This window comes from Schistocerca piceifrons, chromosome 11 (assembly GCF_021461385.2).
Source record: "Schistocerca piceifrons isolate TAMUIC-IGC-003096 chromosome 11, iqSchPice1.1, whole genome shotgun sequence".
NCBI lineage: Eukaryota > Metazoa > Arthropoda > Insecta > Orthoptera > Acrididae > Schistocerca > Schistocerca piceifrons.
Genome location: NC_060148.1, coordinates 12,167,925 through 12,195,839, shown reverse-complemented (window position 1 = coordinate 12,195,839; position 27,915 = coordinate 12,167,925). Strand labels below are relative to the sequence as shown.

Here is a 27,915-nt window from a genome sequence, read left to right as displayed (position 1 = left end):
TGTTACATTGTTTTTTGTGCATCATCACTACAAAGGGAGATTTTAATACTGACATCCCATAATATCTATTATTGTAATATCAACAATGATCAGATAATTTCCACAATACTGATGTCCACTTATTTCACAAGAACAAGCAAAGAATTACAAGAACTTGGCATACAGCCGTTACGTACCTCTTTCTTAACGATCTGTGGATCACAAATGGAAAGTGGATCATCTTCCATTGGTGGATCATCAGTAAGTGCACCAGTCTGCAACAATCCAATGGGAAAAATTAAACAAAATTAATTGCAATCATTGTAATTCTAAAGGTAATGTACACGGTGATTCCGCAAAACAGTAAAGTGAATAAATAATTAAGTAGTGCTTAGAAAAAATGTTTTTATGCCACTTAATAATAAAGAAATATGCCTTATATATATAAAGTAAATTTATTTGTTGGAGATGACATTTTGTAGATGAGCTCTATTTTTGTGCAAACATTCCTGTAGTCTCTATGAGAAACTGAGCATGACTGAGTATTTTTGCAACTGCTTCTCAGATCTTTGCTTTCAATTCTTTTGTTTTAACACGTGGTCTATGATATGCTTTGTTGTTAAGGTGCCTTCACAAGAAGAAATCGCACAATGACTGTTTGTGGGAGCTGGAAAGCCATGGAATGTCACAGTTTCTTGAAATTATCCGGTTGCCACACAATTGGCATACAACAGCCATCGATATATGTGCTTTTTGTAGCTTTGTTTTGTCTCACAAAATCCAGCCATCTTCACAATTTGTGGAAATGTCCGTAGCTTCTGTGCACCAGAGGTTTAGAACACAGTGACGTACAGATTCCGATGCGACTGTAGTTGAAAAGCTACATTATGGACAGGTAGACAATTTAAGAAAATTCTTTCTAGAACAAGCAGAAAATAGCAAAATACACAAGGCAATCACTTGTATAAATACATCGGCTACACCACTGCAATTTCATAACCACTTCTACAACCCTTTAGATCACATAACATCAACAGATACGAAGAAAGTAAATTGGAAAAAGAAAACACTTCATGGCAAGCACCCGTATCATCTAACACAGCCACACATCGATCAAGACGCATCCAACACATGGCTAAGAAAAGGCAATATATACAGTGAGACAGAAGGATTCATGATTGCAATACAGGATCAAACAATAAACACCAGGTATTACAGCAAGCATATTATTAAAGATCCCAATACCACAACGGATAAATGCAGACTTTGTAAACAACAAATAGAAACAGTAGATCACATCACAAGCGGATGTACAATACTAGCAAATACAGAATACCCCAGAAGACATGACAATGTCGCAAAAATAATACATCAGCAGCTTGCCTTACAACATAAACTTTTAAAACAACACGTTCCTACATACAAGTATACACCACAAAATGTACTGGAGAATGATGAATACAAATTATACTGGAACAGAACCATTATAACAGATAAAACAACGCCACATAACAAACCTGACATCATACTCACCAATAAAAAGAAGAAATTAACACAACTAATCGAAATATCCATACCCAATACAACAAATATACTAAAGAAAACAGGAGAAAAAATTGAAAAATACATCCAACTGGCTGAGGAAGTCAAGGACATGTGGCATCAGGATAAAGTTGACATCATACCAATTATACTATCAACTACAGGAGTCATACCACACAATATCCACCAGTACATCAATGCAATACAGCTACATCCAAACATATATATACAACTACAGAAATCCGTAATTATTGATACATGTTCAATTACCCGAAAGTTCCTAAATGCAATATAACACATACCGTACAGTTAAAAGGAAGTGACGCTTGATCAAGGTCCGCGTCACTCCATTTTTAACCGGACTTAACGTCTGAGAAAGTGAAGGAAATAATAATAATAGATATGGGAAGGGGAGGCTGGCAAAGCTTATAGGTGACAGTGTAGTAGTGGGTGGTGGGATTACTCATGGAAAAATTCCTGTTGTAGTTGGTGTCCGAGCTGCACCTTCTTTTAGATTGAAGTCAGTTGACACGTATACCTGTTTAAACGAAGTCCCTCTAACTAAGAAATCACCTTAAGAGGAAATCATGTTTCTAAGTAGAGAAGGAATTAGCATATTCCATCAAAATATAAGAGGTATTAAACATAAACATGAACTGCTTATATATGTTGACTCTGAAATTACTGGTATATTGGAGCACCACCTAAATAATTTGACAATTTAGAGGCTTCCTTTACCGGATACAGATTAGCTACTTGTTTTTCAAGGAGTTCCTTATGGAGTGGGGGAGTGGCCACGTACATAAAAAACAGTATTCCATTTGAGTCCATAGACGTGTCACGGCACCACATTGAACAGATATTTGAATGTTGTGCAGGCAGTCGAAGTTAGTAAAACTAAACTTCTAATTGTTATTTAAAGGTCCCCTAACTCTGCCTTCACAGCATTTCTGCTCAAGCTGGAGAGGGTGCTTGATTCACTTTATAGGAAGTATCAGAAATTAGTTACATGTGCTGACTTCAATATAAATTTTGTATATGATGGTGCAAGAAAAAGGATGTTGGTAGATCTCCTAAATTCATATGATCTAATGCAGACTGTGTTTTTTTCCAATTAGGGTGTAGGGGAACAGTAGCACAGCCACAAACAATGGCTTTTTTTCCATTCTTCATTACTAGATGGGTATTCTGATAGTAAAAGGGTGAATGGCCTTTCAGACCATGATGCAACCAATTTTAACACAAAAAGGCTTTTGCACTCAAACAAATGTCACATATAATAACAAACTATGTAGGAAAGTTAATCCAAAAGCAATAGAGAGTTTTTTAAACCTTGTCAAGGAACCAGAGTGGCAGGGTGTTTATAGTGCTGATAACATAGATGATAAATATAATAATTTCCTTAACACATTTCTCATGCACCTTGGGATGTAGTGCAGGGTTCTGACGCTAGATGGTGTTAGTAGAGACCTTCGTGAAACAGCTGTGCAGACGGCGTCAGTGTAGAGCTCAACGTGCAAGTGTGGTATTGTGTTTCTCTGACTGTTGGCGGGTTACCTCTGCGAAATCGTCATGGCAACTTTAAAAGAACAAAGAGTGTGTGTGAAATTTTGTTTCCTGCTTAAAAAAACTGCAACAGAGACACATCAAATGCTTCAGGAAGCTTTCCAGGAGGACACTATGAGCCGCACACAGGTTTTCGAGTGGTTTGGGCGCTTTAAACGTGGTGAGATGTGTGTTGAAGACCGAGCTCGTTCTGGACGCCCTTCAACATCGTGAAATGAGGAGAACATTGAAAAGGTCCACCAAAATATCAACTAGGATTGTCACCGAACTATCGACCAAATTTCAGCAGAGACAGGAATCAGTTGTAGCTCGTGCCAGTGGATTTTGAGTGAGGATTTGCACACGAGATGTGTTGCTGCTGAATTTGTTCCACGCCTTCTCACGCAGGAGCAAAAAACCAGCCACATGAATGTGTCAGGACTTGAAAACAGAGATTGCCCGTGATCCAAACTTCTCGAACAAAGTCATTACAGGGGATCAGAGTTGGTTTTAAGGGTATGACCCAGAAACCGAGCAAGCATCAAGCCAGTGGAGGACTCCCAACTCTCCCAGACCAAAAAAAGTGAGGCGAGTGAGGTCCAATGTGAAGACGATCATCACTGTCTTTTTTTATGTTTGTGGAATTGTGCATCGGGAATTCGTACCCCCTGGCCAGACTGTTAACCGGCACTTTTACTTGGATGTTTTGAGGCGTCTGCGAGAGGATGTGAGCAGGAAACGCCCGTAACTTTGGCGATTAGGTGACTGGTTTCTGCACCACGACGACGCTCCAGCACACACGGCCTTACGAGTGACCCACTGTTTGGCATCTCAGAGGCGGACTGTCGTTCCCCACGCTCCGTATTCGCCGGACCTAGCCACATGCAACTTTTTCCTATTTCCACGAATGAAAAAAACGCTAAATGGGGAGCGTTATGACGATGTGGAGGCGGTAAAAACAGCTTCGCAAAGGGCACTGGACAATATCAAACTTGAAGAGTTCCAAACATGCTTCCAACAGTGGGAAAAGACACTTGACAAGTGCATCACGTGTAATGGAGAGTATTTTGAAGGCGACTGAAGTAATTTTGTGAAAAGGTTCATCAATAAATTTTTTATGACAACAATCAGGTTTCTTTTGGGTCCCCCCTCATATTACTGATAAATCAGATATATGTATGGCATTTAACAATCATTTTCTGAGCATTGCTGGTGAAATAAATAAAAATTTAGATTCTACAGGGAATCATATAACTGTCTTAGCAAACACTTTTCCGAGATTAATGTGCGAAATACTCCTCTGTGATACAGAGGAGGGGGAAATCAAGTCAATAATTAAATCACTCAAGACTGAGGATTCATGGATATGATGGAGTGCCTAGCAGAATATTAAAGTACTGTGCTGCACATGTTAGCCCTGTATTTAGCGATATTTGTAATTTTGCCTTTAGGAATGGAATGATTGAAGTACTCGGTAGTAAAGCCGCTTTATAAAAACATAAAAAGGGATAAGGCAGACAATTTTAGACCTATTTCCATGCCGTCACTGTTTGCTGAAGTTATTGAAAAGGCTGTGTAATGTAATCATTTTACACCACGTAATTTGCTAGCAAATGTACAGTTCAGCTTCAGAAGTTGTTTAACAACTGAAAATGCTATATTCTCTTTTCTCTGTGAGGTAATGGACGGGTTAAACAAAAGGTTTTGTACGCTAGGCATATTTTTGATTTAACTAAGGCATTTGATTGTGTTGATCACAAAATATTGCTCCAGAAGTTCGACCATTACGGAATATAGGGAGTAGCCCACAATTGGTTCACCTCTTACTTTAACAACAGACAGCAAAAGGTCATTATTCACAATGTAGAGAATGGCTGTAATGTGGGGTCTGGGTGGGGTACTGTCAAATGGGGGGTGCCCCAGGGATCAGTGTTGGGGCCACTCCTGTTCCTTATTTATATAAATGATGCCCTCTAGTATTACGGGTAACTATAAAATATTTCTGTTTGCTGATGACACTAACTTGGTAGTAAAGGAAGTTGCGTGCAACATTGGCTCGGTTTCAAATAGAGCAGTACATGACCTAAGTTCGTGGCTTGTAGAAAATAAACTAACACTAAATCACAGTGGGACTCAGTTTTTACAGTTTAACACACAATTCAACAAAACACGATGTTTTAACTCCACAGAATGGGCGTGTGATTAGTGAAACTGAACAGTTCAAATTTCTGTGTGTTCAGATAGATAGTAAAATGTCATGGAAAGCCCACATTCAGGATCTTGTTCAGAGACTTAATGGTGTCATTTTGACTATTCAAGTTGTATCTGGAGCAAGTGATCGTTCAACACAAAAATTAGTCTACTTTTCTTATTTTCATTTGTCGTATGGTATTATATTCTGGGATATTTTTGGTTCAGGATGGATATTTTTGGTTCAGAAACGGGTGGTTTGGGCAATAAGCGGTGTTTAAGTTCGCAAACCTCTGTTACTAGTCTGGGTATTCTGACATTGGCCATTCAATATATATAGTCGTAACTGTCATTTCGTGTTAACAATATCGGCTTATTCACAAGAATTATCAGCTTTCACTGAGTTAATACTCGGCAGAAATCCTGCCTGTATTTGGGTTGCGCTTCCTTAACTCTTGTGCAGAAAGGTGTGCAGTACACAGCTACATCTATTTTCAATAAGCTACCACAAGAATTCAAAAATCTCAGCATTAATCCTTGCACTTTCAAATTGAAACTGAAGAGTTTCCTCATGGATCACTCCTTCTATTCTGTTGAGGAGTTCCTTGAAATATTAAGCTCATTCCTATGTTATATTATTGACTGTGTTTACTTAAACTTATGGCTTGACTTTTTTTTGGGTTCATAAACATTTTATTTTTATCTGTTATTACTTTTATGTTGTAATTGCATGTACTGACATTTCATGACTTCGGAGATTTACTCTTCAATTTGGTCCTATGGAACTTGACATAAATAATAATAAAAAGAGCACCATTATGCTATATGACGATACAGCACACCACAAGGCAATTTAATTCGTGTGTAAAGGACATTAGTCTAAGACGAGTAGGATTTTCTTGGGATGAGTAACGGATATTTTCTTTATTAATAAATCCATTAGATGGAAATAGGCTTTGTCAGACAACATGTTAACAAACTCACTGCTATTTGTTATCTTTTCCCATATTAGTTCCAAAACCATTGTCGCATTAGGTGATTGTTGGGTCTTCTTTCCTGGGAATCTACAACTTGTAGTAATTGTAATGTTAAGTCCTTTACCAATAGCCGTCAAATATTCGAACTGTGCTACTGTAAAGACATTACGTGACAACGGATAGCATAGTTTGGGCTTCTTATGACACACCCCGAACTGCTTTGATATTGTCTGGAGTACGAATGGTTTGCACACGCCCCGGAGATTGCTTTCTCATTGCTGAACCTGTTCCTCAAACTATCCTCACATATTCAACGAGTTAAAATTTCATAGAGTGGCTATAGGTCCGCCATGTTTGAAGCAAATTGAAGTTCTGTCCGCCATGTTTTCTTTAGTCAAGGCATTCGTCTGCTGTGTCCCGCCCCCTTGTAACTGCGTTTGACTTACTTGAAATAGCCCATACTAGCTTTATTTTTTCTAAAACAAGCAATAGACAGCAGTGATTTCAGTGTACACTGACAGCAAAAAGGGATGATTTTGTCGAGGCATGGCTAAACTTTTCGATGTAGATAACACTACAAGACAACTCAAATAAGTCTGTCCATCCACTATAACGTTACTTGTTGCCCATAAATTAATGCAATTAGAGCAGGTACCACCAGAATATTATGGTGAAGCTTCTAAACATGCTGTGGTTAACTATTAGAAACAGTAACGGGCGCAGAAATGCGATACTTTTGTCGCTATTTCAAAGTAAACAGTCAAAGCCTCAAAAACCAGTACATTGTGAACGAGAATATTATTTGAAATATGTGTTACAAGTAGTTAACACAAGCATAGTAATTCAATAATAATAATAATAATAATAATAATAATAATAATAATAATCTGCAAGAAAAGAAAATAATTTATTTACATTTAATTTTTACAATGTTTTAACTGACTTTCGTATTTTTTCAGTCTTTTCACTGACCTTTAAATAAAATATGCTTCGTGTATAGTTGTCTCACAACTTAAACTCTCCGCTCAGATGATTTTGATTTGCATAAGTGATTTATTCGACAAACAAAATAATGAAACTTCCTGCCAGATTAAAACTGTGTGCCGACCGAGACTCAAACTCGGGACCCTGCCTTTCGCGGGCAAGTGCTCTACCATCTGAGCTACCGAAGCACGACTCACGCCCGGTCTCACAGATTTACTTCTGCCAGTTCGAGTCTCGGTCCGGCACACAGTTTCAATCTGCCAGGAAGTTTCATATCAGCGCACACTCCGCTGCAGAGTGAAAATCTCATTCTGGATACAAAATAATGTTTGAGCGGCAGTTTTATCAGTTTAACATAATGGGTTTATTCACCAAACTCAGTTTCTGTAAAAAGATGTTCATTGTTTATAAATAAGGAGCCCCTCACCAATTGCAACACTTCTGTCTGGAACCTCAACAAAACGCTTTTCTGACATTTCAGGATTATGTCCTCATTATTTCTGAAAACCTTCTCAGCAACGTTAAAAAGTTTGACAACATCATTAGCTGGATTGATTAAACTGGTTTTCACATCTTTCACTGCAAACAATCCAGTTCTTTAGGCCTCAATACAAGCAAAAATAACTTATAAGCAGTCAGTACAGTTAATTTTGTTTGTCACCTGTCTCACTGTACTGCCAGCTATGTACTCAATGGCATATTCAGAGTACATACTCAGTGAGGCATAATCTGGCACATAATCATGGTCTACATCTGCAGGGCTTACCTTAGCAAAAGGAAGTGATGGAACGGTAGCAGGAGGTAGCATACTAGTGTTTGATTCTTGGCAATTGCCACTTTGAGAACCTATCTGTGCAATTAAGCACTTCCTGCATGCTGATCTAAACTGCTTCCCCCATGAACCATGGACCTTGCCGTTGGTGGGGAGGCTTGCGTGCCTCAGCGATACAGATGGCCGTACCGTAGGTGCAACCACAACGGAGGGTATCTGTTGAGAGGCCAGAAAAACGTGTGGTTCCTGAAGAGGGGCAGCAGCCTTTTCAGTAGTTGCAGGGGCAACAGTCTGGATGATTGACTGATCTGGCCTTGTAACATTAACCAAAACGGCCTTGCTGTGCTGGTACTGCGAACGGCTGAAAGCAAGGGGAAACTACAGCCGTAATTTTTCCCGAGGACATGCAGCTTTACTGTATGATTAAATGATGATGGCGTCCTCTTGGGTAAAATATTCCAGAGGTAAAATAGTCCCCCATTCGGATCTCCGGGCGGGGACTGCTCAAGAGGACGTCGTTATCAGGAGAAAGAAAACTGGCATTCTACGGATCGGAGCGTGGAATGTCAGATCCCGTAATAAGGCAGGTAGGTTAGAAAATTTAAAAAGGGAAATGGATAGGTTAAAGTTAGATATAGTGGGAATTAGTGAAGTTCGGTGGCAGGAGGAACAAGACTTTTGGTCAGGTGATTACAGGGTTATAAATACAAAATCAAATAGGGGTAATGCAGGAGTAGGTTTAATAATGAATAAAAAAATAGGAGTGTGGGTTAGCTACTACAAACAGCATAGTGAACGCATTATTGTGGCCAAGATAGACACAAAGCCCATGCCTACTACAGTAGTACAAGTTTATATGCCAACTAGCTCTGCAGATGATGATGAAATTGATGAAATGTATGACGAGACAAAAGAAATTATTCAGGTAGTGAAGGGAGACGAAAATTTAATAGTCATGGGTGACTGGAATTCGTCAGTAGGAAAAGGGAGAGAAGGAAACATTGTAGGTGAATATGGATTGGGGGGAAGGAATGAAAGAGGAAGCCGCCTGGTAGAATTTTGCACAGAGCATAACTTAATCATAGCTACACCTGGTTCAAGAATCATAAAAGAAGGTTGTATACCTGCAAGAATCCTGGAGATACTAAAAGGTATCAGATAGATTATATAATGGTAAGACAGAGATTTAGGAACCAGGTTTTAAATTGTAAGACATTTCCTGGGGCAGATGTGGATTCTGACCACAATCTATTGGTTATGAACTGTAGATTAAAACTGAAGAAACTGCAAAAAGGTGGGAATTTAAGGAGATGGGACCTGGATAAACTGAAAGAACCAGAGGTTGTAGAGAGTGTCAGGGAGAGCATAAGGGAACAGTTGACAGGAATGGGGGAAAGAAATACAGTAGAAGAAGAATGGGTAGCTCTGAGGGATGAAGTAGTGAAGGCAGCAGAGGATCAAGTAGGTAAAAAGACGAGGGCTAATAGAAATCCTTGGGTAACAGAAGAAATATTGAATTTAATTGATGAAAGGAGAAAATATAAAAATGCAGTAAATGAAGCAGGCAAAAGGGAATACAAACGTCTCAAAAATGAGATCGACAGGAAGTGCAAAATGGCTAAGCAGGGATGGCTAGAGGACAAATGTAAGGATGTAGAGGCTTGTCTCACTAAGGGCAAGATAGATACTGCCTACAGGAAAATTAAAGAGACCTTTGGAGAGAAGAAAACCACTTGTATGAATATCAAGAGCTCAGATGGCAACCCAGTTCTAAGCAAAGAAGGGAAGGCAGAAAGGTGGAAGGAGTATATACAGGGTTTATACAAGGGCGATGTACTTGAGGACAATATTATGGAAATGGAAGAGGATGTAGATGAAGATGAAATGGGAGATAAGATACTGCGTGAAGAGTTTGACATAGCACTGAAAGACCTGAGTCGAAACAAGGACCCGGGAGTAGACAACATTCCATTAGAACTACTGATGGCCTTGGGAGAGCCAGTCCTGACAAAACTCTACCATCTGGTGAGCAAGATGTATGAGACAGGCGAAATACCCACAGACTTCAAGAAGAATATAATAATTCCAATCCCAAAGAAAGCAGGTGTTGACAGATGTGAAAATTACCGAACTATCAGTTTAATAAGTCACAGCTGCAAAATACTAACGTGAAATCTTTACAGAGGAATGGAAAAACTGGTAGAAGCGGACCTCGGGGAAGATCAGTTTGGATTCCGTAGAAATATCGGAACACGTGAGGCAATACTGACCCTACGACGTATCTTAGAAGCCACATTAAGGAAAAGCAAACACGTTCCTAACATTTGTAGACTTGGAAAAAGCTTTTGACAATGTTGACTGGAATACTCTCTTTCAAATTCTGAAGGTGGCAGGGGTAAAATACAGGGAGCGAAAGGCTATTTACAATTTGTACAGAAACCAGATGGCAGTTATAAAAGTCGAGGGGCATGAAAGGGAAGCAGTGGTTGGGAAAGGAGTGAGACAGGGTTGTAGCCTCTCCCCGATGTTATTCAATCTGTATATTGAGCAAGCAGTAAAGGAAACAAAAGAAAAATTCGGAGTAGGTATTAAAATTCATGGAGAAGAAGTAAAAACCTTGAGGTTCGCCGATGACATTGTAATTCTGTCAGAGACAACAAAGGACTTGGAAGAGCAGTTGAATGGAATGGACAGTGTCTTGAAAGGAGGATATAAGATGAACATCAACAAAAGCAAAACGAGGATAATGGAATGTAGTCAAATTAAATCGAGTGATGCTGAGGGGATTAGATTAGGAAATGAGACACTTAAAGTAGTAAAGGAGTTTTGTTATTTAGGGAGTAAAATAACTGATGATGGTCGAAGTAGAGAGGATATAAAATGTAGACTGGCAATGGCAAGGAAATCGTTTCTGAAGAAGAGAAATTTGTTAACATCGAGTCTAGATTTAAGTGTCAGGAAGTCGTTTCTGAAAGTATTTGTATGGAGTGTAGCCATGTATGGAAGTGAAACATGGACGATAAGCAGTTTGGACAAGAAGGGAATAGAAGCGTTCGAAATGTGGTGCTACAGAAGAATGCTGAAGATAAGGTGGGTGGATCACGTAACTAATGAGGAGGTATTGAATAGGATTGGGGAGAAGAGAAGATTGTGGCACAACTTGACCAGAAGAAGGGATCGGTTGGTAGGACATGTTCTGAGGCATCAAGGGATCACAAATTTAGCATTGGAGGGCAGCGTGGAGGGTAAAAATCGTAGAGGGAGACCAAGAGATCAAAACACTAAGCAGATTCAGAAGGATGTAGGTTGCAGTAGGTACTGGGAGATGAAGAAGCTTGCACAGGATAGAGTAGCATGGAGAGCTGCATCAAACCAGTCTCAGGACTGAGGACCACAGCAACAACAACAACGATCTAAACTGCACAGCATTTGGGTTATTTCTGTTTCCTCCGCTACTACGAATGCTGGAGAAAAATAATTCCAAGTTATCTTGACTTGCTCTACGGGTCAAAATATAATTGAGCTCTGCATTTTCTTTCCAAACATACAATTCTGTAATTTGCCTTATGCTCATTAAATTCAGCATAAGTTCATACAACGGCATTTTTCTGTTAGACAGAATAACAGGACTTCCATCAGAAAGCTTTAAAGACTTGAAATACTTCATGTATTCATTGATCCTTTTACAGACTGTGTCTCTGCTCCCTCTGAAAATTGGTGCCTTAGTGCCCTTGCCCATTGTGTGACAAGAATTTAATAAATCAAAGGCACTGTCTAACATTATGATATATTTAACTGTTGCCTCACACCCATAAAATTCTTTAATGCCTAAATCTTTGCAGAACAACATGGCATTTGCAACAGAATTGCTAAGGGTTTGTGCTGCCAAAGCCATTTTCATTTTTTTGAGTATGGTACAGAATGTGCTGCCTCCTAAGTTTGTTTGCAGCATGCAAACCTTCCCTTTCATGCAAGTCCACAAACTTTTCAAAATATCCCCATTTAATTATGTTATCACTGCCTGAAATGGTACCATCTAACAAGAAATTCTTTTCTGCAAGTAAATTACGTGCCAGCTTTAGCACGTGAGCTGTGTCAAGCATGCAAAATACCCCCATATCATTATTTGAAGGGTGAAGAAACCAACACTGTGCTCCCTGTTCATCACATCTGATCCCTAAATTTGCCATTAAAGATCTATTTGTGGCAGTACCATCGCAAACCACAGCTACTATAGTAACACCAGTGTCTTCAAGTTTTTGGAGATACTGTTGTACCAAATTTAGCTTTACAGTAGAAAATAGGGAGTGAACTAAACAATAACCCACAGGAATTTTCCAATTTCTGTTTAGCACTGTGACCATGAACACAAGAGCCACTTTTGCTGCCCATCACTTTCTATGCCACCCTCCCCAAAATCAACATAGCCTCTTATTTTTTCCCCATACCAAACAAGGTCCTTCTTAATAGCCATCTCATCAAACATCAATGTTGCAAAAATTTGGGTTGTGCTATTCTCAACTTCAGAGGCAGTTTTAGTGAAACCCTCCTCAGTAAAACCTGGATGGCCACCCACTGACATTGCCCAACGGCGAAGCGTTCTTGGGTGGGGTAATTTCACAAATTACGGAAGTAGCTGTATGCCTTGGCAGAATAAAAGTGTAGGGTCAGGGCAAATTTCCTTATTTGCTGAGAATAATGGCATACATTAGCACTGCACTGAAGTTCCAATAGCTCCTTCAACAAACCAACTACATGTTCACTGTTTAACATATCAGAAACTGAACTACATAGCCTTCTCAAACCAACAACTAAAGTCTGTAACTGTACTATTCTTTTGTGTCGTACACTAAGTTGCTTCATTTGCTTTATCCGCTTCTTTAGTCGCACATTCTCTGCTTGTACTCTGTTATATTGGGTTTTCAACTTCTTAGGGCTTGGTAGACAGTAATTGTGGTCAGCAGAAACAGATGTGGATCCGACAGGCACTGAAAGAATGCAGTTACATCATAAGTTTATAACAGAGTTACACCATAAGATTGTAATAGAAAGTATGTAATTCAAAGTAATAAGAACATGGAGTAAAATTAAATTATTGACATACTTTGTGCTAATGATGTCACTGTAACAGCACTATCTTGCAAATTGTCGAAAGATCGCTTTCTGGGTTGTGGTCGTAATACTTTATCTTGCTTTTGTAAATGTGGTGGAAAGTTAAAGATAGTAGGTACTGCTTTTGACAAAAGGCGCCTCTGGACATTTGTGTGGTACATATATTTCTCTTCAAAATGAGCTGAACACAGGTAACTGGCTGTAGTAGGAAACCAGTTTTCTCGCTTCATATTTATAACCCATCTTTTTGTAATTTCCTTATCTTTTAAAGGAAATCTGTAATCAACGATAAATAAATTACTTTCCTGCATTGTCTTAAGCATAATTACAGTTCCAATGCAAATGACTCTTTAATAAACATTAAAAAACGTGTGTCGTATTACGGTACTAATATACTTACTTATAATATGAAATATTTGTTGTTTTATCGCTGCGATTTGTGCAGTTTAACGCTGAACACACTGCAGGCATGTTGACTTTATATTTTGTAACAAAAGAGTCAACTAGAAAAGTTAAATATTGCAGTAATATCACAACAGCTGACACACTTCCAACACAAATAACAGTAACGCTTTCCTAATGTTTTGACTAAGGAGAACATGGCGGCCGAGTTAGCGTTGGTTGCCGCTAGAAGCGCTGTAACTAGTATCTCAGCCACTCTATGAAATTTTAACTCGTTGTCACATATTACATGCACGTGCTGACAGAGCGTAGTCGTTAGAGGTGGGCCAAACGGTTATTCTGGAGTAACCGTTATCACAGTTCCAGTTATTCTTTGATAACCGTTATCGTTAACGGTTATTAATAACTGCCAAGTTATTTTTCGCTAGCGAATACCGATAACTCCGACAGTTAAATAACGACATAGTTGGAATCCATCAGTTTAGTTATTAGTATAACTGCGAGTAGTGTGAAATAGCAGGAATGTCGTATGAATCGTGTCATAACCTCAGCTTATTAACTCCGGGTACATTTTAGTTGATGTTAGAACGATTATTAGTGTTTCAGATTATATGTTTGTAGGTTATCGGTCGCTATTAGAAATATTATCTTCGCAGCTGCGACAGAAAGTACGCGGAACTTCGCCAAAGCACTGTTTAAGTAAAATGTTAACAACGTGCGTTTTTAAGTATGAAGTAATATGTAAACTGAGTACTGTAGGTTAAATTCGAAGCTTAATTTCTTGTGCTGCTCACATAATAGAATAAAGTGTACAGCCTTGTAATACAACAAAAAATATACGTAATGTGACAGATTCGTTTACTCCTGTGCTGTAAAAGCTAGTCCTATTGGGGAAAGTGTGAGTACGCTAATCCAAGTTTTATGTCAGATTTGCAAACTGCTCGATTTCTCCAGCGACAGCATGTTTATAACATATGAAGACATGCAGATCGAAAAGGTTGACAGTGTTACATTTCTGGGACTACAACTCGATAATAAATTCAGTTGGGAAGGGCATAACACATTTTTTCGTTCTATTATTTCATAAGGGAACATATTCTGTGGTAACTCATCAAACGTAGCAAAAGTTTTTCGCATGTAAAAGCGTGTAATAAAAATCGTTTGTGGTATCAATTCAAGAACATCATGTAGGAACCTGTTCAAGGAACTTTGTATTCTAACCACTGCTTCCTAGTATATTTATTCCTTAGTGAAATTTGTTACAAGTATTTCCAACCAATAGCTTGATACATAATATCAGTACTAGAAATGGGAACAGCAATCTACATAAAGACCTAAAATTACTTACTTTGGTCCAAAAGGGGTCCAATATTCAGGAACATGCATTTTCAATAAGCTGCCAGCAAGTCAGCAACCATTAAAAACTTGGTTTCAGATAAGGCACGGTTTACAGTGTGTTTGAATGACTATTTGATACATAAGTGTCTGATTCCACCCATCATCAATATGCCAGAAATGTCTACTTTAAGTGTGTCTATGACGTCACAACATACACATGGCAACAAACACGAAGATACATATAAATAATACAATAACATTTCCCACCAAAAATACAATCAAACCAATGTGACAACTGCGGGAAGTTGGGGGTTTTAGGGTGAGGACAAGCTAGTAAAAAAAACACACCATGATCCCAAAACACAAAATGAAGAACAAAAAAGAAAAAAAATACAGCATTCTGCTACACCAACAAAAATCTGCAGGAATCGGACACTTCCCTTGAACAATATAGGTCAACTATAGGTGACCATACCAAAACACCAATACCCACAACTAAAAGTACGAAAATTGGAATCAGACATCTTCCTTGACCAACATAGGTCAACCTCAGATGACGATACTAAAACATCAACACACACAATTATGAAAATGGGAATCGGTCATTATCCGGTGACCTATATAGGTCCACCACAGCTACTGATGCCAAAAAACCAACACCTACAACTGCGAAAAATAAAACCACAATCCCAAAAGTCCACAAATCAATCATCCCTACATAAATTAAATCACATTCAATACTTCATAAATACACAAAACATCACAGCTAGAAAAAAAAAAATTAATTACCACCAGCAAATTACGGCACTGCAACCTTGATCGACAGCCCCCCCCCCCCCCCCCACACACACACACACACAAAAACCAACTCATAAACACCGTGCCGTAATGACATTCACACACCACAACACCTTTACGTCGAAGCAGACGGGTGGAATCAGACGCTTCCAGTGACCCCTCCTTCTACTCTGTAGATGAATATCGTAACAGAGACTGATAGACCAGCTTAGGTAAAAATTCTGCTATATTTCAGTTTTGACAGCACTTGGTTGCAACAGTCAAGATCGGGTATTCTGTGTACGATAAATTTATTAAAAGTACGTAACTGTGTTTTATTCTGTCAGTGTACCAATTCTGTAAATATTAGCAGTTACTGTGATATATTCACATATTTTGACAATCTCCTGACAAATGATGAGGATAATAATTATTATATTCCACTGTATTATGTTATACTTTCTGACATGTTATTTGTCATTCGCGATGGCCAGCGGCTATTTCCGAAGCAGTACGAAAATATTTGTTCGCTCCAGTTACTATCCTCTCTGGAAATATCACCTGGAACTACGACCTTTAACTGGAGTCACCGAGTCAGGAACGTCTAGACACACAGTTATTCCGTTAGCAGCTTCCAGGTTATCTGTGGTGGTAGCCCGATAACTACCAGAGAACTAGAACTACGAGCCAATAACGATAACTGCCAGAGGAGAATACCGGCTCTGACAGTTATTTCCATAGTCGCTCGAATTCCTTAGTAACCTTCCTTGTACTACCCGTCCAAGGTAAATTAACACGTAAGGCGGTGGCTTAAGGGAACGACCGTACTTGTTAATGCCTGCACTGCAGCTCCCATCAGCCACGGCTCGGACATTAACTTTATTTAATTGTTTATGCTAAAAGTAACGAAGGCCCACGAAATAGTACACCTTCCAAATGCGCAGTACGATCTTCGGTCAACAGATGGCGCGAGGCACTGTTGACACTAAACAGTTATTGAAATAACTGCCAGAATCAGAGGAACGGTTATCGCAGTAACCGTTACTTCTCAGTAACCGGTTATTTCTATCAGTTACGTTATTTTTTGCCACCTCTAGTAGTCGTGCAATCTTAAGCTGATGTGGTGCAGAAAATCTTTACATGCAGCCTCCACAATGTCAATGTTTCTGTAAAAAGCTTTGATGGTAAAAGCACGTTGCCCACCACTCGAAGTATCCCTGTCAACTAAATGCAGGGTGTATACGTGGACAAGGAAAAAAAATTCCCGGATTTCCCAGTTAAAAATACACTTTCTCCCGAGTGAAAATACACTTTTTCCGTGTTAAGTGACAGTATCCTTTTCCTCGGAAATGTAAAACTTATCAGTTTATAGAGATCACAACGCGCTTTCGTAAGCCAGTCATAGCTCATGTCACGTGATGTCGCCAGCCGATACAGTGGATATTCAAAAGCATAGGACACGTCATGTAGCCAGCCAATAGCATTATCACTGTTAAGTAGTGCGTACACACAAATAGGAAAACGTAATGGTTTAAATTAATATACATAGTGTTGCTATAAGAAAAGCAAAGCCTTCACACACAATATTGGTATCAACGATTAATAAGCTGCAAGAGAAGCTAAACTTTCACGTACAACGTTGGTATTCTTTGCGCATGTTACACTTTAAGACACATCACACAAATGTGCCAGTGAAATTTTTAACAACGACATAAATATCTGATCTTCTCGGCCTGAAATTTTTCTAAATGGTCATCCTCAAGGAGTTGATTTTTAAATAAGAGTCAAACGCTCTGTGATTAAATAAATTCATCGCACACAGTCCATCTTGTGTAAAAGGAAATTTACTTTGAAAGTAACGCTTTTCAATCAATCATTCGCAATATTTTCCCGCGGCGTGTTAGAAAGAGGTTCGTTTCAGCAGTTGCAAGAGAGCGCCAGATGACAGGCGTCACAGCACTTGCGCAGCTACGATGAGACAAGAAGTCCGTATGTTCATACGTGAAAGACATTAAAAGATCTTACGTTTTGTCATAAAAAAATAAGACATCAGAGGATATTCCAAGGTCATCAGAACTTTATGAACTATAATAACGTGCATTTTCGGTTTAAAGTGCACATTTGTACGTCCAGATTCCGTTGTAAATTGTCTTGGTGTACCAGTACTGTATTATTTCATTTTTGGTTTTTTATTATGGCATTTGCCATACTTGCAAGACGACGAAAACATTCGCTTTTGAAATGCAGAGAACAGTTGAAACTAGCCAATAGTGTGGAATTAAACATTTCGTTACAAATACATTGACTGCATCAGCAGAAATGATTTAGCATCTTGCTGCTACTGCTTATACAGCTAAGCCACACTTTTGTAGCCACAATCGGGAGAAGGTACTACACATGCGCGACTCAACTGCGCATGTGCATGGCCCCGCATGCAACTGCTCACACGAATCTAATGTAAACAGTTGTGACGTCACCCTCATCGGAGGCAATTTGTTGTTATAAAGCATTGCATAGTCCTCCTGAAGCCTTTGACACATTTTCCTGCTGGTAGATGCTTGTATGAGCACTGTGTTTTGTTGTTGTACATGGCGCATTTCCTTTGCAACTTAAGTTTTATTTTAGTTTTTTCTCTCGTTCATGTTTTATTGCTACAGTGTTATTTTACAGTAGCGGGATACAGTAATATCCTTCGGTTGAATATTATTTCTTACCAGTCAAAATAACAAAAATTTAACTGAAAACTAAAACAAAAAATCACGGGATTCTAAAGAATTCTCAGGTTTTTCCCGGATGAAAAAATTCCCAGGTTTTTCCCGGATCTCCCGGTTATCCCGGGTCGTATACACCCTGTAAATGGCAAGATGACATGAACTGGTTTCCATTTGTTATTTGACACTAACAATCGCCCAGGCCTACAAACACAAATGTCAGAATGTGCCATTTCTCTGAACCACCCTGTATATGCAGACACTACATTCATTACATGAAGATTGTGCACTAACAAAAATATAGTTTCCAATCTTGAAAAGAGGCTACCAATAATCACATGGAAAATTTTCTAAATATAGAAGTCTTATTTAGGCCTTTAAATGCAGTATTTCAGACATATTCCAACCCTAAATGAAGAAGACATATTTAACTTATCATATTTTTATTTTTATATTCACATTAAAATTAATTCACATTATCATTTTCAATAAAGATAACTTTGTCAGCCTCAGTGCCACTCACTGCTGTCTCCTGCATACATTCTTTCCTATCTCACAGAAAGTTGTCGACGTTGTTGTTCTAGTATTGAGAAATGAGGGACTTCAATTTTTTATCTACATCACTGCTGCTGATGGGAAGCAATGCAGAATTTTTTTAAGGGAGTCGTCTTTCAGTTTAATACTTTTACAGCTATGATTTTGAACATTCCAGAGGTATTCCTCTGCCTCACAGAATGTGACAAATTGATAAATTGGTTAATTCTGCATCTCCTCTCCGCCCCCACCCCCCCCTTTTCCATAAAGGAACACATGTAAATACAACAGGCAACAGTACAGCTGAGCAAAAACAAACACCAATGCTGCATAGCAGCATTTAGTAGTAGCGTGTCGGGACCAACGTTCTTCTGATATGCACCGACACAGCCGTGGAACAACGGCTTTGTGTTGTCAAAATGTCGACTACATGTTGCAAAAATCTATAGTCCATCACTAAAGTGTTGTATAGTATAGTTTGCAAACATACGTTTAGGGGGGAGCGCGCAGTTTATGAAGTAAAGCCACCACGGCCGCATTAACCCTTTCGCTGCTGCAGAGACGTGCTCCCCGCATTCCGCGCTGTGCACGATTTTGTCATCACTGCACTGCTCGCCTGTGCAGACACATGCTGTTTCGACTGCTTTGACACACTTTATCATTCGATTTCACAAAAACTATTTGGCCCAATAAATTGATTTTTACACATCTTCTTGACTGATACCTTCCCCCCATAAATGACTTAATTTTGTTTCAATGTTCACCGCAGTTATTGTGCAGCATTAGATGAAGTAAACCATTGCGCAAAATTTTGAAGAGTTTGCAGAGGTAAAAGTCCATAGCGTATACTTCCCGTATGGTCGATTTTAGTTGCCACTAGAAATTTCAAAAAATTACATTCAAATGAATAAAATTCGTGAAGTAAGAAACTTCGATATTGTTTTAAAACAAAGAAAACATTAAGCACCGAAGAAGGTTTGAACTCAGAACCTTTCGCTTAGCAGCTAAACACTTTAACCATTACGCTGATGCTACTTGTCATCCAATAGACCTTCCAAAGGACTTTAAACTAGCACGCAAAATACAAACACTGTTGGTATGACTATGAATTACTCACGTTTCGTCGAAGTACAATAAGAAAGAAACAATTACCGCTGTTCTTTATTGCGAAAAAGCGGTTAGTGAGAATGATACAAACACCTTTCCTTGCTATCGCCTGACTTAGGAGGCTTATTGCTTGTTTGGTGTAATTAATTAATAGAATATGAAGCAATTGGTATAAAGAATGCTTTTTCCCAAATTTCTATAAAAGAAAGTCTGCTATCAAAACACTGATTTTGTTCAATTAGTTTATTTATGACTGAACGTTTCTGAAACTGAAGACACTCGTCTGTGCTCTGCACTGCAGTCGAGCTCTGGCAACGTCGTTCTCTGTTCATTGGCTGACTGTGTTTTGTGACGTCAGATGCGCAGAACGAACCTAAACTCGGCCGCCGTCGTAAATGACGCGCACTTTAGCCCCCAACAATGTTACAAACAATGTTGCAGAACATGCTTCAAACTCAGTGTAAACGTACACCTTGTGTGCCACAATGATGAATTCATTTCTATGTAGGTTTACTGCATACTCAGGAAGGAAATCATTACGATCTATAAAACATTTTAGCAACACAATATGATTGCCAAAATGTAAACCAATACCTTTTTCGAATTATTTAAAAATATCATATTTTAAACGGCCTATGTCCATAATTTTTAGTAGCTTACCGTAACCCTGTGATCAAGGTGATAAATACATAACAATTACGGACAAACCGTAATAGTTGGCAGGCATGCAAAAATAAATAAATAAAAATGATTACTGATTATGACAGCACACTGTGTGTGTGGTCACCAAATTCTAAAAATACTGGACTGCTCAGTTATAATTCATTTTTACACTGTCCGCTAATGTGTGAAGAACAGAAACTAAAATTAGAGGTTTATCCTGGGATACTGAAGACTTGCATTTAAAACTCATAAAGAAACTTTAATCTGTCCACACATTTTTTTTTCTTTTTTTTAAGTATGAAAACATGTCTGAGCAATGCATGAGCTTCTACATAAAAATATTACTTTCTATAAATAGGAAATTTCAATTCAGACCACTGCAAACACTGTTAAAATTACAAAGAGAAAGAAAGGATGACCACGTAACAGTATTATCCTGTGCTACCATTTAAATCACACAAAAAACACTGCTTAAGCATTACAGCCTTATAGAACTGGTATAACAAATCTGTCATTATACACATTCAAGGTGTGCTAAATTCACTGCCTGACAAACAAAATAAACACAACGGCCCAGGGGAAACAAAATGAAACTTCATGGATCGAGAGGGTATGTCATGTTACTCCAGCAATTACAAAATAGGATCAAATATAGGATAAATTGGCAGTACGAGCCCTGTTATCAATGTGACATTGAAGCCTCTTCTCTGACCTGGGGACATGCTGTGATTTGGTTGAGAATGGAGTCATAAAATGGTTACATCCTCTCCTGAGGTAAACTGGTCCACCACTGTTGTAAGAGGCCCCCCGATATCCCGGATACTGACATGGGGACCGAGATGACATCAAATTTGGTCAACACACGTGTCCTATCAGGTAGAGACCAAAGGGTCTCGTTGGCCGCAGAAATACCTCAACATCGCGCAGACAGTTCTTACACACTCGTGCCGTAGGTGGAGAGGTATTGTCCTGTTGAAAAGTGGCTTTACAATACTGTAACAGGACAAAACTGTAGGAAAACTTTGAGCAAAAGTTAGAGCCCAGAACTGCAACAATACCACAACCAGACAGCGGATGCCACTCACTAAACTGCGCAATAGGCTCCCTTAATTGTCGCACCACATGCACCGAAATCGGACCACAAGTCACGAACGTCGGCCGCTGTCGGCTGTCGCTTCCGCTCGATCGGCACTCCTCGTTAGCAGACTTCTGTAACAGTTCCGGTTGTCAATGCCCCGGGGTAAGTCTTTGAGAAGACACTCTGGACCGATCGACTTCCGTGTCGTCGAGGATTGCACCAGACCCCAGTCACACTGCCCCGCTGGAGATGGTTTGCAGTGGTCCACAAATGCAAACTCCTGTGAATTCGCCATCGGGAACCGGCACTTAAACACCAGCCTAGCCAAGTACATCACATTCGGTACGGCAGGACCGCGCCCGGCACCTGCCGTGTGTTAGCTGGGAATTTTCATTCTGAACTCTGCCACCAAGAGACTGAGAATGACAGACCTCTGCCCTTCTGCCCAACACTGGCAGGCAACACTGCGCCACACAACTGCCCCTGCTCTTTACCGACGATCCAGACTTCGACTCCGGACAACACCGTCACCGTGTCACCAGAATGACGCGACATTCCGCATTAGAGAAGATACGGTGGTCACCCGTGACTGCAGCGTGGCCGCACCCTGCCGTCTCAGCTCGTCTCGTGTACCGGAGACCCCGGCGCTGTGCTCTGTCTCCCGAGCAACACGTGCACACTTGCCTGCTGTATGTCAATGTCTGCAGCTACAATACTGGAATACTATGAGGGAACTCCGGACCACACCGGAGAGTGGAGCGCAAACAGAAGAATGTCTGAACTGTACGAATTAGTAAAGGACTGACACAGAGTGGTTGTACCTGCAGCAGGACCCGCCTCTGTTGCTGTCCACATCCCCCATCTTCGACAGATAACCCAGCCCACACCCAGACATCCTGTCACCTTTACGATACAGTTACACGAGAGGTAACACACGAGGATGCAGGATGTCTGCAATCTACAGGCTCCTCAAACCGTGAAACCATGAGTAATAGTGCTCTGCGTGTCCAAAACAGTGGATGGGTCCTCTCTGCAGGCTGCCACCATACTTACCAACAGTGGTCATCGGGGATAGTGGAGAACTGCAATTAATCACTCAACAAAATACAGCACAATTCATCAGCAGTCCATCGTTTACTATCCAGGCATCACTCCAAATGCAGCCATTTGTTTTGGTCTGTTAATGGCAGCCTATGCTCGGTAAAATAATTCCCTGGTCCACCTTCTACCAGTGCCGGATGACGCAGAATGTTTCACGGACTCCATTAACGGTCCTCACATGGTGGGCACATATGTGCTTGGTGCACAGTATGCTGTTCCTCCCCTGTGATGGTCAGAAATGGTTGACTAGAACCTTAATGATGAGTATGTCTGACATCACATTCCCATGCAGTCCAACACTGAGTGACTATCACATCTGAATGCCCCACCAAATCCAGTTAATGCACGGTTCGGAGGCAAATGAAGGCCCCACAATGAAGCCCCTGTCAAAATCTGTCATTTGCCGATAACACCATCTCGCACCAGCATGTGGCATCTCTGCGTCCTTCACACTTATCTGTACTCACCCCCCTTACACAGAGGAAACAAAAAGCAAGCGAAATCTCCTAATATCGTATCAGACCACCTCCTGCCAGGTGTTGTGCGGCAACTCGACATGGCACGGTCTCAACAAGTGGTTTGAAGTGTCCTGCAGAAATATTGAGCCACATTGCCTCCAGACCTGTCCACAATTGCAAATGTGTTGCCAGCGTAGAATTTTTTGCACATACTGACCTCTCAATATGACCCGTAACGGGCGATCTCGTCGGCCAAATCGGTCATCCGAACTGTCCCGAAAGTCCTGCGAACCGATCGCGAGCGACTGTGGCCCGGTGACACGACAAATTGTCATCCGTGAAAAAGCCGTCATCGGCTGGCTGCAAGAAGTCTCCGAGAAGCCAAATGTAACCATTTTCAGTTATTTCCATTCTTTGTCATTGTTTCTGTTTGATTTTGAGGAGAAGTTGGACTTTCAGTGCTGAATTATCAATAAACAGGAGTTAAGTTTTCCACAAATACCATATTGTATGACCTAGTGATCTGCCCTCAAGTCACTGCAAAATACCCTTACTGAATCACTGCTCATGTTTTTTGTTATAAGCTATTTGCTTTTTACTGTCTGAACCTCACTGCTCAGCATTTTCATTGCTGTCATCCGAACATTAGGGTCAGATAAACCACATACACTCTTCCCTGCTAAGTGTTTACAACAAGCGACTTATGTAAAGATTACTCTACAGATGAGAAAACTGTGGAAAATTAATAGATAAAAATACTTGTCTAACAACAACAACAACAACAACCATACTTCTCAGTACAATATCTACCGTCATTATTTTGATGCTGTTCCCTGACTCCACAACTTGCTGAAGGCTATTCAGTACCTATTAAATTGTCAGTTTTACAGAGGGGGCAGCAATATCAGGGGACAAGAAGAAGGGGTGGGGGGTGGGGGGGTGGAAACGAAAAAGAAAACGGATTTTTCCCAGATAAAATTAGACTTTTTCCTGGGTGGAAATACACATTTTCCTGATTTTCCTGGGAGAAAATATCCCTCAGAACTGTACAACTTATGTGTTCCTTGAATGGTAGAAGTTTTATACACCATTTCCCAGCACTTTAGGAAACGAAACCTAGAAAAAAATTATGCGTTTTGGAATGCTCTTTCATGTGCAGCAACACGTACGCTGCATATTTTTGTATTACGGAAGTGTAAATACGAATTCCACCAAACACAGCACGTTAGTTTCCTAAGCACTGAACCAGATTGTGATGTGCCTTTGTCAGCCAATCATAGCTCACATCACGTATCTGTCCAGCAAATGAAATCAGATATTCAGAACACAGGACACCTGCTGTAGTCAGCCAATAGCTACAGCACTGTTAAGTAGAGCGGATACATAAATAGCAAAAGTTTATGGTTTCAATTAATATACATGTAGTATAGCTACAAGAAAAGCTAAGGTTTCACATACATACACTGGCACTTTTTTCTTCTTTTTTTGCGAGTGTTGCCCTTTGATATATAACAAACACAAACGTGCCAGTAAAATTTTAAAAGATGATGAAAATTTCTTGTCTTCTGGGCCCGAAATACTTCTAACAGAAGTGGCTGGTCATCAAAGTGTTAAGTTTTGAATGAGACTCAATCGCTCTGTGATGTCAGAAATGCATCGCACATTCTCACACGTAAAATAATTCATCTTGCGAAAAAGGAAATTTACTTTGCAACTAATGCTTCTCAAACAAAAATCATTCGGAATATTTTCCCGCAACCTGTTAGAAATGTAAACTTTTGTGATGTCATGCTCACTGAAGTATTGCGTAGTCTTCGTCCCGAAACCTTTGACACATTTTGCTGTTGGCAAACACTTACGTGTGCACTGTATTTTGTTGTAAGTTTTACACTGATGTTTCTCTCTCTTTTTTGTTTTACAGCCACAGTATTATTCTACAGTAGCAGGCTAAAGTAAAATTCTTTGTTAGTTTCTCTCTCTTTTTTTGTTTTACAGCCACAGTATTATTCTACAGTAGCAGGCTAAAGTAAAATTCTTTGTTAGAGTATCAGTTCTTACCAGTTAAAATTATAAAAAAATTATCTCGAAAGTAAGACAATGAAAAATTCCCGGAATTCTAAAAAATTTCCGTGTTTTTCCTGCTTTTCTCCCAGATGAAAAAATTCATGGGTTTTTCCCAGTTGTCCCAGGGTGCATACACCCTGAATATTGAAGGGTAATTGCATGCGAAAGGCAAGACTGAGTACATCCTGCTAGTGCAAACAGTTTTTACCTGCCAGCACATTTTGGGTAAATTACAGCTTCAGCTACCCAATTACCACACAATGAATGCTTATCCACAGCAATGTAAGAAGAATAGAAAAGTGAAACTGCACTCACCTTTTCCTCAATGCTCAGTGGATCTCGTGCCGTATCGGGACCATCGGGCATCTCCCACTTGTGCAGAAACTGAAAATGAGTAAATGGAGTTACTCTTGTTTGTGCATATACATACATAAGTCATATCCTGACCACCACTGAAATTGTTTTGTCTATAACGTGCATCATATTACACAATCTGTTCAATATAGTTTTTAGAGAAGGCAAAATAATTCAAAGCAGTAAATACAAAAGTTTCAAAGAATTTTAAAATATTCTAGAAACATTTGGATGTTTGCTTACTAATTGCAAATAATTCATCTTCTATGTGTAAGACATATACACATTTGCAAGCAACAGTCAAAATGTCATATGATATGAAAAAAAGTTAGCTACACGAAGGTTGAGTGGATGCTAGATATTTTCCTTAAAGAACCTTTCTGTGCAATGAGTAACTTAGATCTATATGTGGAATTCCCCCAGAAAAGTATTCTTCAGATCATCGAATGGAAGTATACACAGTAATTTTGAAATGCTTTCCAGCACCACCTTATAAATATAGCAAATGTTACGGCATTCAAGCTTTGAGAAGATCTTTAATATGTGATTTCCAATGAAGTTCTAGTCAGCATCCACAATCACGACCTCTTTACAGCCAGGTTTATGTATTTCCTTTTTGCTGTACTGTGTTGTAATTGATGATGAGACACACTACTGTGAACAACATTAAAGGAACTGTTTTTCATTTTCCTTCTTTTTCCTCCAATTGACTGACCAATTACGAGGAACCACTCACTAGTTTTGAAAATTTCATCTCTTGCATCTTTGTCTCATCGTAACAGAAAAAGGAGAAGACTAACAGTACAAGTATCAGTCTTGTACATAATGGATTGAATCTGTCCTTACTTATCTCATCAGGTGTAGCAATGCGGGGATGCCAATTACGAGTGGAATGAAGTTTTGGTATGAAAGAATGAGTCAGTCAGATCCGAGCCAGCATACTGACCACGTAGCAGGAGAGCGTTTTATATGAGGTGTGCCTGAAAATAACGGGACTATCACTGTAAAACATTTTATTTCAAACATATAGATATTTAGTTGTTGTCACTCTCAAAACACTCCCACGCTTTATCCCTACAACCCTCCATGTGAATTTTTCACGGTGAGCTCCTTGATGACACATATGACATTTTCCTTCACTACTTCAGCACACTACAATCCTGTTCCTTTTAATGCAGATCTGAACTTGGGGAATAGATAAAAGCCATAAGGTGCTAGGTCAGGTGAATAAGGTGAGTGATCTAGCACTGGGACTCTGTAATTCGCCAGAAAGCTCTGAACAGACAATGCGGCACGAGACAGTGTGTTGTCTTGATGGAGAAACCACAATTTGTTCTTACACAATTTGGGTCTTTTTTCTTATTTTCTCGAGGAGTTCCCTTAATCTTCAGGAAGCTCATGAAGATACACAAATGCATAAAAAAGGGCAATTATCATTGTTTTGAGTCTTGACTCACTCATTCCAGCTTTTTCACTCTCGGTGAAGTTGGGTCCTTCAAATGCGTGAATTGATGCTTTGTTTCTGGATCGTAAGTAAAAGTCCAAAATTCATCACGTTATCACTCTTTTCCAGAAATTACTATCATTTTCAGTATTACAAAATTGTTAAGGCTTTCGTTGACAAACTGTGTATTTGCTTCTTTCTCGGGTTCTTCGGCCGACATTCGTCTGATGATTTTACTGATGTTTTGCCTGCACGAGCAGTTGGCATTGTCAAAACTTCACCCTCCATTGCCGGTGGTGAACTGGAACCGAGCTCGCAGCTGCAGACTATATGTACCTGGCATGTCAACGTCCGAGGGCTTCTCCGCGGTCATTTCCTGTGTGGTTCTCTTCTTGCTACCTGCAGGACAGGAAGCCAGGATCTGTTTACCTTAAGGCTTTCTTCTCTCTTGTTGAAACTATTCCTGTGTGTGTGTATTTCTACAGCTTCTTTGAACAAGTGGGTGTAATAGTGCTTCTGTACAGGCAGAACCTCCGTGTTGGCGAATTACGTGGCCGGTCTCACTCAGCGCGTGCTCTGCCACGGCCGATTTCTCCACCTCCCCAGCTTGCAATGTCACTTATGTTCTTTGATCCTGGTGTCGGTTGATTGTCCAGTCATTCTGACAAACTTTTCTGTATGTGCATGGTAAGCAGTATATTCCCGACATTTCAAGTACGTAAAGACAATTTTCAAACAAACAAGGGGATCAAAGAATATTTTAGATCAGCAAAGGATAAAAGG

At 39.7% G+C, this 27,915-nt stretch overlaps 1 protein-coding gene across 1 annotated transcript in view; it reads right to left on the bottom strand.

The window, feature by feature from the left end:
- LOC124720451 overlaps window positions 1-27,915 on the bottom strand; it is a 381,758-nt gene that overhangs the window by 198,762 nt on the left and 155,081 nt on the right. The window contains exons 8-9 of the mRNA XM_047245803.1: window positions 25,650-25,718; window positions 177-254 (exon numbers count right to left, since the gene is read on the bottom strand). Of these exons, the coding sequence (XP_047101759.1) occupies window positions 177-254; window positions 25,650-25,718 (147 nt within the window). The remainder of the gene's footprint in view (window positions 1-176; window positions 255-25,649; window positions 25,719-27,915) is intronic.